The sequence below is a fragment of the Salvelinus fontinalis genome, chromosome 6 (genome assembly GCF_029448725.1).
Source record: "Salvelinus fontinalis isolate EN_2023a chromosome 6, ASM2944872v1, whole genome shotgun sequence".
NCBI lineage: Eukaryota > Metazoa > Chordata > Actinopteri > Salmoniformes > Salmonidae > Salvelinus > Salvelinus fontinalis.
In genome coordinates this window covers 19,979,962-19,991,650 of record NC_074670.1, presented here as the reverse complement: position 1 = coordinate 19,991,650, position 11,689 = coordinate 19,979,962, and the positions used below count along the sequence as shown (strand labels likewise).

General features: G+C 38.9%; 1 protein-coding gene, 1 long non-coding RNA gene and 1 pseudogene across 2 annotated transcripts; 2 read left to right on the top strand and 1 right to left on the bottom strand.

Annotated features, from left to right (window-relative positions):
• Positions 1 to 690: 690 nt before the first annotated feature.
• Positions 691 to 2,336, top strand: LOC129856678 (cornifelin homolog A-like). The gene is made up of 4 exons (XM_055924415.1): positions 691 to 706; positions 1,542 to 1,649; positions 1,729 to 1,865; positions 2,068 to 2,336. Exons 1-4 carry the CDS (start codon positions 691 to 693, stop codon positions 2,164 to 2,166), a joined length of 360 nt encoding a protein of 119 aa, XP_055780390.1. The 3' UTR covers positions 2,167 to 2,336.
• A 238-nt stretch (positions 2,337 to 2,574) lies between these two features.
• Positions 2,575 to 9,184, top strand: LOC129857303 (uncharacterized). Its single transcript, XR_008759895.1, has 3 exons — positions 2,575 to 3,030; positions 8,097 to 8,233; positions 8,649 to 9,184. It is a non-coding gene; the product is annotated as an uncharacterized LOC129857303 (long non-coding RNA).
• A 926-nt stretch (positions 9,185 to 10,110) lies between these two features.
• Positions 10,111 to 11,150, bottom strand: LOC129856826 (sulfotransferase 2B1-like; annotated as a pseudogene).
• Between the last annotated feature and the right edge of the window lie 539 nt (positions 11,151 to 11,689).

Genomic DNA, 11,689 nt, shown 5'->3' with positions numbered 1-11,689 from the left:
TAAAACTATCACAGACAGGCACCCAGATTAATGATGTGTATAAAATGAGGGAAGTGTTTTGCAGAAACATCCAAATGGAAAACCAAGAAAATCCAAGGCAGCAACTGGCAGACCACTGCTGGCCGTCTGCAGTGTTTGTGCACCCAGTCATTGAATGAGATTGTGGCATTCTAAATACAATAAAACATTTGAAAACAGTAAAATTGTCTATTCAACTAATTACGGGGAGTGCATTTTCAAAATGTGAAAAAAATATAATTCAACTTTAGACAGCCTCCATACTAAAGTAAATATATTTTTATTTAATGTATTATTTAATTGTCTTTCATTTCATTTATATAGACCCATCTTGATTATTTATACAATACAGTACTATATTGCAAATATTCTTATCTTTTTTTGGCAAATTATTCTGTACTGTGCATGTGACATTAAAACTTGAATATTTGCCTTTGACTATCAAAACAGTTTAATTGATTGGAATTAATCATTTATGTATAAATAAATAGCCATGTCATGTGCTAAAATCTATCAGAGAATACTTTTCAAGCTCCCACCCAGTCCCCCGCCAATCAATCAATAACGTTAGTGTTTAGATTTAATTTTGGCAACCGTTCTAATAACAATTCACTGACACTGGCGTTGCCTATCAACTTCGCTGGATGAGGTTGTCATATGGAGTGATTTCAAATGGAGAAAAAAGAAGGTAAAACGAAAACGCATTGTTGAGTCCAAGCATGTTGAGTGCTTACGGTAATTGTTTGTCAAGTTTTGTGGTTGTTGAAATGAAGGTCCCTTAGGAACAAATGCTGTAGTTGTACTAAGCTAACGTTAGAGCTCAGCTTGTGATGATGCAGTGGTTAGACACTGGAATTGAGTTTGTAACTAGCTAGCTAACAATTCTTTTAAAAAATTCGCCAATTATCAATCAAACAAACCTTTCCTCGGGAAGGAAGTACATATCAGACCTCTGCACAAGTTTGGTCTAACGCAGTTAGCTAGATTCCCTGTAGATGGCGGTAGAGGAGAACATAGCCAGGCCTAATAATAATAAAATAAGAGAGCTCCACACTTACAACCCCCTTTCTAATTGGTATGATAGGTAAAGTTACTATTAAGCGCAGCTATAGGATAATCATGCCCTGTATTTCAGATTACAGTATCACTTCAGTAACCTACCCTACCCTAACCTGTTCAAAATGACCCCAAACAGACAATATTTGTCAAATAAAAAGAATATTTAAACATGGCTACGATTATCTTTTTTTATTATTTTATTTTTAAAACAAATATTGAAAATATGTTGGAGCACCTAAAGAAATTTAGGAGCAAAATAAAACATATTTGAGGTAATAAAACTGGAATCCTTGATTTGTCTAGGCGCATTGGTGCTCCTAAATTTCAATTCAAGGTTGCACAGCAAAATATTTAGGCATATATGTGAGTAAAATGGTCACACTGTAGAGCCCTGTTAAATGTTCTAATGATTACTGCAGGTCCCAATTGTCTTCAACATACCTATACATTTCTTATTATTTCAGCCTGCAAATCTGGATATGGAGTGTGTGATAGAGCGGTAATGAGTCAACCCAATACTCCGGCAAAGTGGAACTCAAGGATTCTGGACTGTTGCATTGACAGGAGGGTCTGTAAGTGTAGGCTGTAATAGCAAACATTAACCTTTTTAAAAGCTATGTCTACAATTTCATAATAATTTGTATCTTCCAGGTTTGTGTGGTACCTTCTGTTCAATGTGCCTAGCCTGTCAGATGGCTGAGAGGTATGGTGAATGCTTCTGTCTCCCCCTACTGCCAACAACTATGATGATGATGCGCACATCAATGAGAGAGAGATACAACATCCCGGTGAGAAAGCTGTCTAGTACAGTGCAACAAACCTGCAAAACATCTGTGTATTAATGAAAAACTACTTTAACTATATTGCTGAACAACATCATTGTAAATTTTGATAGCTTGGTTTGACTGTATGATGTATGTGTACTTATACAGTACAGTAGTCACCAATAAGCAAAACAAATATATTTTTTAATCCTCCCTCTATTTCTAGGGCAGCATAATTGATGACTGGGCAGTGCACATGTTCTGTGGACCCTGTGCTCTATGTCAGATGGCAAGAGAGATGAAACACCAACTGGGTCGAGATTGAAAGGCAATCAATCCATTTGAGTTTTGGGGGTCTGTGCATACCTAATAAAAGAAGAAGAAAAACACTGATGGCTTTATATTACATACAGTATCTGATGAATTCCAATTGAATAAGTCATGCATGGAATTTACAAAAAGGCCTAATAAACCTGCATGTACGATTATACAACTTTTGTATATTGTGCACAACCATAATAAATGTTTTTGTTTATTTTCTTGCACATGCAGCTGTCAATTTGACTATTGATTATTGTTTGTTACTAAAACAATGACAAAGTAAAGTACAATTAATATATAAGAGGAAATAGTCTCACAGAATTTTCAACACATTTTCATAGTAATGGCAATGGATGGAGGGATGATCGTGGTTTGTGGAATGCAATTTATGAATTACCGTTGCCTAGTAACATCCTAAACACCAAAGCGTGACATAAACTAATTTTCTAGCTAGATTAGGCTTGTTTGTTAACCTTTAGGTACGTTTTTGAAACACAAAAGAAACGTTTACTAAAGAGTAAACATTAAGAATGCAAATGCATTACTTTGCAGATAATTTTATTTTATAATATTTACATTTGCTCAAGTAACTGGCTACTGTTGCTAGGTAGCTAGCTAGCTAGCTAGCCACAGTAGCTAGCTAGCTATTCGTATGATGAGCTAGCTAGCTAGAAGTAAAATCTAGGTCTATATAAATTCTGTATTAATTTATATTCATTGAGCAGGGTAGTTGCAGGAAATATGTGCAACGTATTTCAAGACGCCACTACAAGACAACCAAGGACTTTAGCTGGGGGCCAGTTTGCCGGGATCCAGAAAAAGACATGGAGCTCTGGAGTGATGGATTGCTGTGTTGACAGAGATGTCTGTAAGTAATGGCTAGAATGGTACCTACACATTTTGATTGTTTACATACTATTTGATTAATACAAGCCAAGATGTACACTACATATTTATTTTGACAGTAAAACTAAAACTTTTAATTTGGCTTTATATTACAGCATTTTGGATTTGAGATCAAACATGTTAACTTATATGAGGCAACAGTACGCAATGTCACCTTTTTGAGTGTATTTTCATACATATCTGTTTTACCATTTAGAAATGAAATCACTTTATGTACCCTATCTAGACCCCCATTTGAAGCTGTCATAGGTATTTGGACAAATTCACTTATAGTGTATTACATTTAGTGAAACGTTTCTTATTTGATCCCATATACCTAGCACACAATGACTACATCATGCTTGTGACTCTACAAACTTGGTGGATGCATTTGCAGTTTGTTTTAGTTGCCCAATAGAAATGAATGGTAAATAATTTATTGTGTCATTTTTTAGTCTCTTTTATTGTAAATAAGAATATAATATGTCTTTGAACACTTCTACATTCATGTGGATGTTACCATGATTAGGGATAATCATGAATGAATTGTGAATAATGACGAGTAAGAAAGTTACAGATGCATAACTATCATACCCCCGACTTCCCCTGTTTTTGGTAATGGTGAGATGTTAGCATGTTTTGCGGGCATCTGTAACTTTCTCACTCATCCTTATTTGCTATTCATTCATGATTAAGCCTATCCGTAATCATGGTAGCATCCACATTAATGTAGAAATGTTCAGAAACATTATATATTCTTATTTACAATTAAAGTGATTTGAAATGTACTCAATACATTATTCACCATTCTTTTCTATTGGGCACAATATACAGTGCATTCGGAAAGTATTCAGACCCCTTGGCTTTTTCCACATTTTCTTTTTTTCTCCACAAGTTACAACCTTATTCTAAAATGGATTAAATTGTTTCCCCCCCTCATCAATCTACACACAATACCCCACAATGGCAAAGTTTTTGCAAATGTATATATAGTACCAGTCAAAAGTTTGGACATACCTACTGATTCAAGTTTTATTTTATTTTAATTTTTACAATTATCTACATTGTAGAATAATAGTGAAGACATCAAAACTATGAAATAATACATATGGAATGATGTAGTGACCCAAAAAGTGTTAAACAAATCCAAATATATTTTATATTTGAGATTCTTCAAAGTAGCGACCCTATGCCTTGATGACAGCTTTGCACACTCTTGGCATTCTCTCAATCAGCTTCACCTGGAATGCTTTCCCAACAGTCTTGAAGGAATTCCCGCATATACTGAGCACTTGTTGGCTGCTTTTCCTTCACTCTGCGGTCCAACTCATCCCAAACCATCTCAATTGGGTTGGGGTTGGGTGATTGTGGAGGCCAGGCCATCTGATGCAGCACTCCATCAAGGCAAAGGGTGGCTACTTTGAAGAATCTTAAAATATATTTGGATTTGTTTAACACTTGTTTGGTTACTACATGATTCCATATGTGTTATTTCATAGTTTTGATGTCTTCACTATTATTCTACAATCTAGAAAATAGTAAAAGTAGGTGTGTCCCTACTCATTACTCAGTACTTTGTTGAAGCACCTTTGGCAGCGATAACAACCTTGAGTCGTCTTGGGTATGACGCTACAAGCTTGGCACACCTGTATTTGGAAGTATCTCCCATTCTTCTCTGCAGATCCTCTCAAGCTCTGTCAGGTTGGATGGGGAGCGTCGCTGCACAGCTATTTTCAAGTCTCTCCAGAGATGTTCGATCGGTTTGAAATCCGGGCTCTGGCTGGGCCACTCAAGGACATTCAGAGACTTGTCCCGAAGCCACTCCTTCATTATCTCGGCTGTGTGCTTAGGGTTGTTGTCCTGTGGAAGATTAACCTTTGCCCCAGTCAGAGGTCTTTAGCGCTCTGGAGCAGGTTTTCACCAAGGATCTCTTAGTACTTCTGCCACCACCATGTTTCATCGTAGAGGTGGTGCCAGGTTTCCTCCAGACGTGACGCTTGGCATTCAGGCCAAAGAGTTCAATCTTGGTTTCATCATACCAGAGAATTTTGTTTCTCATGGTCTGAGAGTCCTTTAGGTGCTTTTTGGCAAACTCCAAGCGGGCTGTCATGTCTGGCCACTCTACCATAAAGGCCTGATTGGTGGATTGCTGCAGAGATTGTTGTCCTTCTGGAAGGTTCTCGCATCTCCACAGAGGAACTCTGGAGCTCTGTCAGAGTGACCATCAGGTTCTTGGTCACCTTCCTGAGCAAGGCCCTTCTCCCCCCATTGCTCAGTTTGGCCGGGCGGCCATCTCTAGCAAGATTCTTGGTGGTTCCAAACTTCTTCCATTTAAGAATGATGGAGGCCACTGTGTTCTTTGGACCTTCAATGCTGCAGAAATATTTTGGTACCCTTCCCCAGATCTGTGCCTCGACACAATCCTGTCTCGGAGCTCTACGGACAATTCCTTCGATCTCATGGCTTGGTTTTTGCTGTGACATGCACTGTCAAGTGAGGGGCCTTATTTACATTGCTTTCAGAAAGTATTCAGACCCCTTGACTTTTTCCACATTTTGTGACGTTACAGCCCTAAAATTGATTAAATCTTTTTTTTTCTCAACAATCTACAGTCGTGGCCAAAAGTTTTGAGAATGACACAAATATTAATTTCCACAAAGTTTGCTGCTTCAGTGTCTAGATATTTTTGTCAGATGTTACTATGGAATACTGAAGTATAATTTCAAGCATTTCATAAATGTCAAAGGCTTTTATTGACAATTACACGAAGTTGATGCAAATAGTCAATATTTGCAGTGTTGACCCTTTTTTTTCAAGACCTCTGCAAGTCCGACCTGGCATGCTGTCAATTAATTTCTGTGCCACATCCTGACTGATGGCAGCCCATTCTTGCATAATCAATGCTTGGAGTTTGTCAGAATTTGTGGGTTTTTGTTTGTCCACCCGCCTCTTGAGGATTGACCACAAGTGGGATTAAGGTCTGGGGAGTTTCCTGGCCATGGACTCAAAATATCGATGTTTTGTTCACCGAGCCACTTAGTTATCACTTTTGCCTTATGGCAAGGTTCTTCATCATGCTGGAAAAGGCATTGTTCGTCACCAAACTGTTCCTGGATGGTTGGGAGAAGTTGCTCTCGGAGGATGTGTTGGTACCATTCTTTATTCATGGCTGTGTTCTTAGGCAAAATTGTGAGTGAGCCAACTTCCTTGGCTGAGAAGCAACCCCACACATGAATGGTCTCAGGATGCTTTACTGTTGGCATGACACAGGACTGATGGTAGCGCTCACCTTGTCTTCTCCGGACAAGCTTTTTTCCGGATGCCCCAAACAATTGGAAAGGAGATTCATCAGAGAAAATGACTTTACCCCAGTCCTCAGCAGTCCATTCCCTGTACCTTTTACAGAATATCCGTCTGTCCCTGATGTGTTTCCTGGAGAGAAGTGGCTTCTTTGCTGCCCTTCTTGACACCAGGCCATCCTCCAAAAGTCTTTGCCTCACTGTCCGTGCAGATGCACTCACACCTGCCTGCTGCCATTCCTGAGCAAGCTCTGTACTGGTGGTGCCCCGATCCCGCAGCTGAATCAACTTTAGAAGACGGTCCTGGCGCTTGCTGGACTTTATTGGGCACCCTGAAGCCTTCTTCACAACAATTGAACCGCTCTCCTTGAAGTTCTTGATGATGCGATAAATGGTTGATTTAGGTGCAATCTTACTGGCAGCATTATCCTTGCCTGTGAAGCCCTTTTTGTGCAAAGCAATGATGACGGCACGTGTTTCCTTGCAGGTAACCATGGTTGACAGTGGAAGAACAATGATTCCAAGCACCAACCTCCTTTTGAAGCTTCCAGTCTGTTAGCATGACAGAGTGATCTCCAGCCTTGTTCTCGTCAACACTCACACCTGTGTTAACGAGAGAATCACTGACATGATGTCAGCCGGTCCTTTTGTGGCAGAGCTGATATGCATTGGAAGTGTTTTTGGGGGATTCAGTTCATTTGCATGGCAAAGAGGGACTTTGCAATTAATTGTAATTCATCTGATCACCCTTCATAACATTTTGGAGTATATGCAAATTGACATCATACAAACTGAGGCCACAGACTTTGTGAAAATTAATATTTGTGTCATTCTCAAAACTTTTGGCCATGACTGTACACACAATACTCCATAATGACAAAGCGAAAACATGTTTTTAGAAATGTTTGCAAATGTATTAAAAATGAAAATACACTATTTACATAAGCATTCTGTCCCTTTGCTATGAGACTCGAAATTGAGCTCAGGTGCATCCTGTTTCCATTGATCATCCTTGAGATGTTTCTACAACTTCATTGGAGTTCACCTGGGGTAAATTCAATTGATTGGACATGATTTGGAAAGGCACACACCTGTCTGTATAAGGTCCCACAGTTGACAGTGCATGTCAGAGCAAAACCCAAGCCATGAGATCTAAGGAATTGTCCGTAGACCTCAGACATGGAACAGGTAAGTTCGCTAGACCTTATTCATGGTTCCTTCGCACGTAAAGGTGGTGGAATTATTAGAGAATTAAGTCAAGGTCAGAATACGGCGTATCTGTAGACACACCTCTGTCACACCTTCATATATTCCAGCTCCACCTCAAATGAATCGTGGGTGAATAGCATTTTATTCTCATACTTAAATTCAAGGTCTGAATATGCAGAGAAAAGTGCATAAATATAAAAGTGCATAAAAAGAGAATGACATTCCATTTATGCTTTCTTATCTTTGGTCAGAATCTGGGCCTGAGTGAATATGCTAAAATACTTGACACTGTCAAATGGGGGGACTAGATACATAAAGTGCATTCATTTCCAAACGGATATGTATGGAAACACCTTAAAATAAAATGGGACATTATGTACTGTTGTCTCATATGAAACATTTGTTGTCTAAGCCAAAATGCTGGAGTATAGAACCAAGTTATACGTTTTAGCTTCACTGTCCAAATACGGTACATTTACAGAGGAGTGTAATTGGGTCAGTTTCAGTCATCATTTACTTGCCTGTTCATTCATACCAACAGGTCTCTGTGGATTTTTCTGTCCCTGCATTCAGGCCGTTAAGATGGCAGAGAAATACGGAGAGTGTTTCTTACTCTCTCATGTTCCATGGACACATTTTATGTTGCGAACCAGCATTCGGGAGCGGTATAACATAGAGGTATGCATATGGCATGTTGCTGATTGTACAGCTGTATAGATATGCATCTTCATGTATTGTTAAACATGTCCATTACCTCTTTCTCCATGCACACTATTCAGCATTATCTTTGTGCAGCATCAACTCAGTTATATCACAAAGTACTTTGGGACGGTGTCCTGGACTAACGTTAAGCTAAATCCTGGACAAAAAAATGCTATTTCAATGGGAATTCTCCATTGGCCATGCTTTTTAGTCCAGGACTATGTGTAATCTGTGTCCAGTAAATCAGCCCTTTGTGTTACCTGTCTCATCCTCACCCTGTCAGGGCCAGCGCTAGTCAGGGCTTAGGGACTGATCATTATAGGCCTACGACATAGGAATGTGAGAAGTTGATATCACCTTAGCCACCCTAATAATATGTTGATTTCTACAGGGAACCATTTGCGATGACTGGTGTATGACTGCTTTCTGCGGACCATGTGTTCAATGCCAAATGGTTCGTGAAATCAATAAGGAGATTCCTAACTGACACAGCCGGAAAGGGAATGCTGACCCCCAAAGTGTTGTCTCCCGCACCTTGTTATGAAAATGTTAATTAAATTGTTGCAGTGAGAACCCTCAAGTTTTTGTACAACAAACTTCTTATGGTTACATTAGGACTGCTGTCATCTGAAGACTATGCCTGCAAGTCAACAAACGCTTTATGTCCCTCTGACTATACAGCACTATGTGAGCACAACCCTTTATCCAAATCCTCAGCAGTAAGAAAAAACAAGACACAGTACCATGTGACTGTCAGATGTATACAATGTGCAATATAATTTACAGTATTTTACTATTCATGATAAGTCTGTTATTACCAGATTATGGCTCATTTAAATGTATTCAACTACCAGTTGTTTATATGAAAAGAAATTTGAAATAAGTACTACACAAGAATAGTTCAGAAATTAAATGATTGTTTTTTTACTTTTTGGATTATGTGTGTCTTGTTATTGTATTGCTAGATATTACTGCACTGTTGGAGCTAGAAACATAAGCATTCCGCTGCACCTGCGATAACATCTGCAGATATGTTTACGCGACCAATAAACTTTGATTTGAAAGCCGGTCTTTGACCTAACCAACAAGCACCGAGTTCAATCAAAATAGTAACAAAGTTACAAAATATCCAGTTAACCACAAGTCATTCCTGTGGCAGTAGGACTTCAGGACCATTTCAAATCAAATTTTATTCGTCATGCTTCATAAACAACAGGTGTAGACTAACACTGAAATGCTTACTTATAGTCCCTTCCCAACAATGCAGAAATTAAAAAATGTATACAAATAATTGAAAAATAATAACGAGGACTAAATACACAATGAGTTTTTTTTTCTCACCTTTATTTAACCACGTAGGCCAGTTGAGAACAAGTTCTCATTTATAACTGCTACCTGACCAAGATAAAGCAAAGCAGTAAGACAAAAGCAACAGTTACATATGGGATAAACAAACGTAGTCAAAAACACAATAGAAAAATCTATAGTGTGTGCAAATGTAGTAAGATTAGAGAGTAACGAAGACTTGGCTATATACACAGTGTACCAGTACCCGAGACAATGTACTTGTATTTGGTGGTGACTTTTTAGATCAGCTTGACCTGGGCTGGGTTTTCGGGAATTTAGTTCCAATGGAATTAAGATGATTTTAGTGCTACGATGCTATTGGGAAATCCAGCTTAAGTGCTTTTTATTGTATTGTCAGTGTACTGCTGAGGTTTCAGGGCACGGCCAGTGACATTCAAACTTATGCTGTGGATGCACAGATGGGTTTAGAGTCCATTTGTTTTCAATTTTTCACTGTCTAACTGCCTGCAATGTCAAGAAAACGTTGTCGGTACATTTTCACCTGTTCACTCCTCATCCCAAGGGAATTTAATGTTTGTTCCATTCATTTCTTCTTTTAGGACCGCTGTGAATTTGGAATCCTGCTCAGGACTGAAATTATTTTTTCAGTATCAAGCAACCCCTGAAAGAACAAGGAGAATGTGCTTTAATTGTGCAGTGAAATACATGGAAGAAAAGAGCGGTTGCAGTAGCGTATCACTGCATGATGAGGAAAATGTGCTTTAATTGTGCAGTGAAATACATTGAAGAAAAGAGCGGTTGCAGTAGCGTATCACTGCATGATGAGGAGAATGTGCTTTAATTGTGCAGTGAAATACAGTACATGGAAGCAAAGAATGGTTGCAGTAGTGTATCACTGCATGATGAAAGAACATTAAACTACTAGCAGCATTTTGGCTTCCTATGCCGCTGTAGGGAGAGATTAACCACTATCTTGCCAGTTTCCACTACCTTTTCTAAGGAAGGTGGACTTGCTGCTATCCATGATCTCCTGTGGCACCAGGGAGTAGTTTGACATCGCGTTTAACTTCATGTTGCTGAAACAGCAATGGTTGGCTACATGGTCCAGAGTTTCTTCACTTAGGTCCCGACCAAGGAACCATGAGAGGTGTTCCAGCCCTCCCCTCAGGTCCTTCAGGAGAGAAACAGACATGTTAGCAGTTTGGCCTGGGGTTAGCCTAGTTCACTATCCGTTAGTCTGGTCACGCAGCACTGGGCTGAGGCGGTTTGCATTGATTGGTGTTTTACCATGACCATTTCTTCATAGGTAATGTATAGGATTCTATCTCCCAGATCTGAATTTCGCCAGCTTTTCACATGGTCTGTCCACTTCCCAAACAACACTGTGTAGATAAACAAATGTTAATTGCAATCAAACCCAGTTACCCTCTTCTTTTAGTAGGGACTTATGGCATCAAAAGGTCCCTCACGTTTATTTATATATCCTATATCCATTTCACTTGTGGAAGTGAAATGATGACACCATAACATCTTTTGGGTTCTGGGTAACATAGATGACCTAAATGAAAGCCTTAGTCTTAAACATGAGTTCAATAGACAAACTTACATAAGCTCAGTGTGATAGCTAAATTATAAGATAATTACATTGCATGTAGGCACATTTTTCCAATTGTTTCATTAATTTGCAATGCTGAAGTCAGTCCATTAACTTCTTACGGCTGAGATCGGCTGAGATCCCGTTAACGGGATCGACTTGACAACAGCCAGTGAAAGTGCAGGGCGGCAAATTCAAACAACAGAAATCTCATAATTAAAATTCCTCAAACATACAAGTATTTTACACCATTTTAAAGATAGACTTGTTGTTAATCCCACCACAGTGTCCGATTTCAAAAAGGCTTTAAGACGAAAGCACACCATCTGATTATGTTAGGTCAGTACCTAGTCACAGAAAAACACAGCCATTTTTCCAGCCAAAGAGAGGAGTCACAAAAAGCAGAAATAGAGATAAAATTAATCACTAACCTTTGATGATCTTCATCAGATGACACTCATAGAACTTCATGTTACACAATACATGTATGTTTTGTTCGATAAAGTTCATATTTATATACAAAAATCTTA

What these genes read in the sequence shown, in the direction of transcription:
- LOC129856678 (XM_055924415.1), top strand. An exon ending in TTGCATTGACAGGAGGGTCT is followed by an intron (nt 1,650 to 1,728) that starts GTAAGTGTAGGC and finishes TGTATCTTCCAG; the next exon opens with GTTTGTGTGGTACCTTCTGT. An exon ending in GAGAGAGATACAACATCCCG is followed by an intron (nt 1,866 to 2,067) that starts GTGAGAAAGCTG and finishes CTCTATTTCTAG; the next exon opens with GGCAGCATAATTGATGACTG.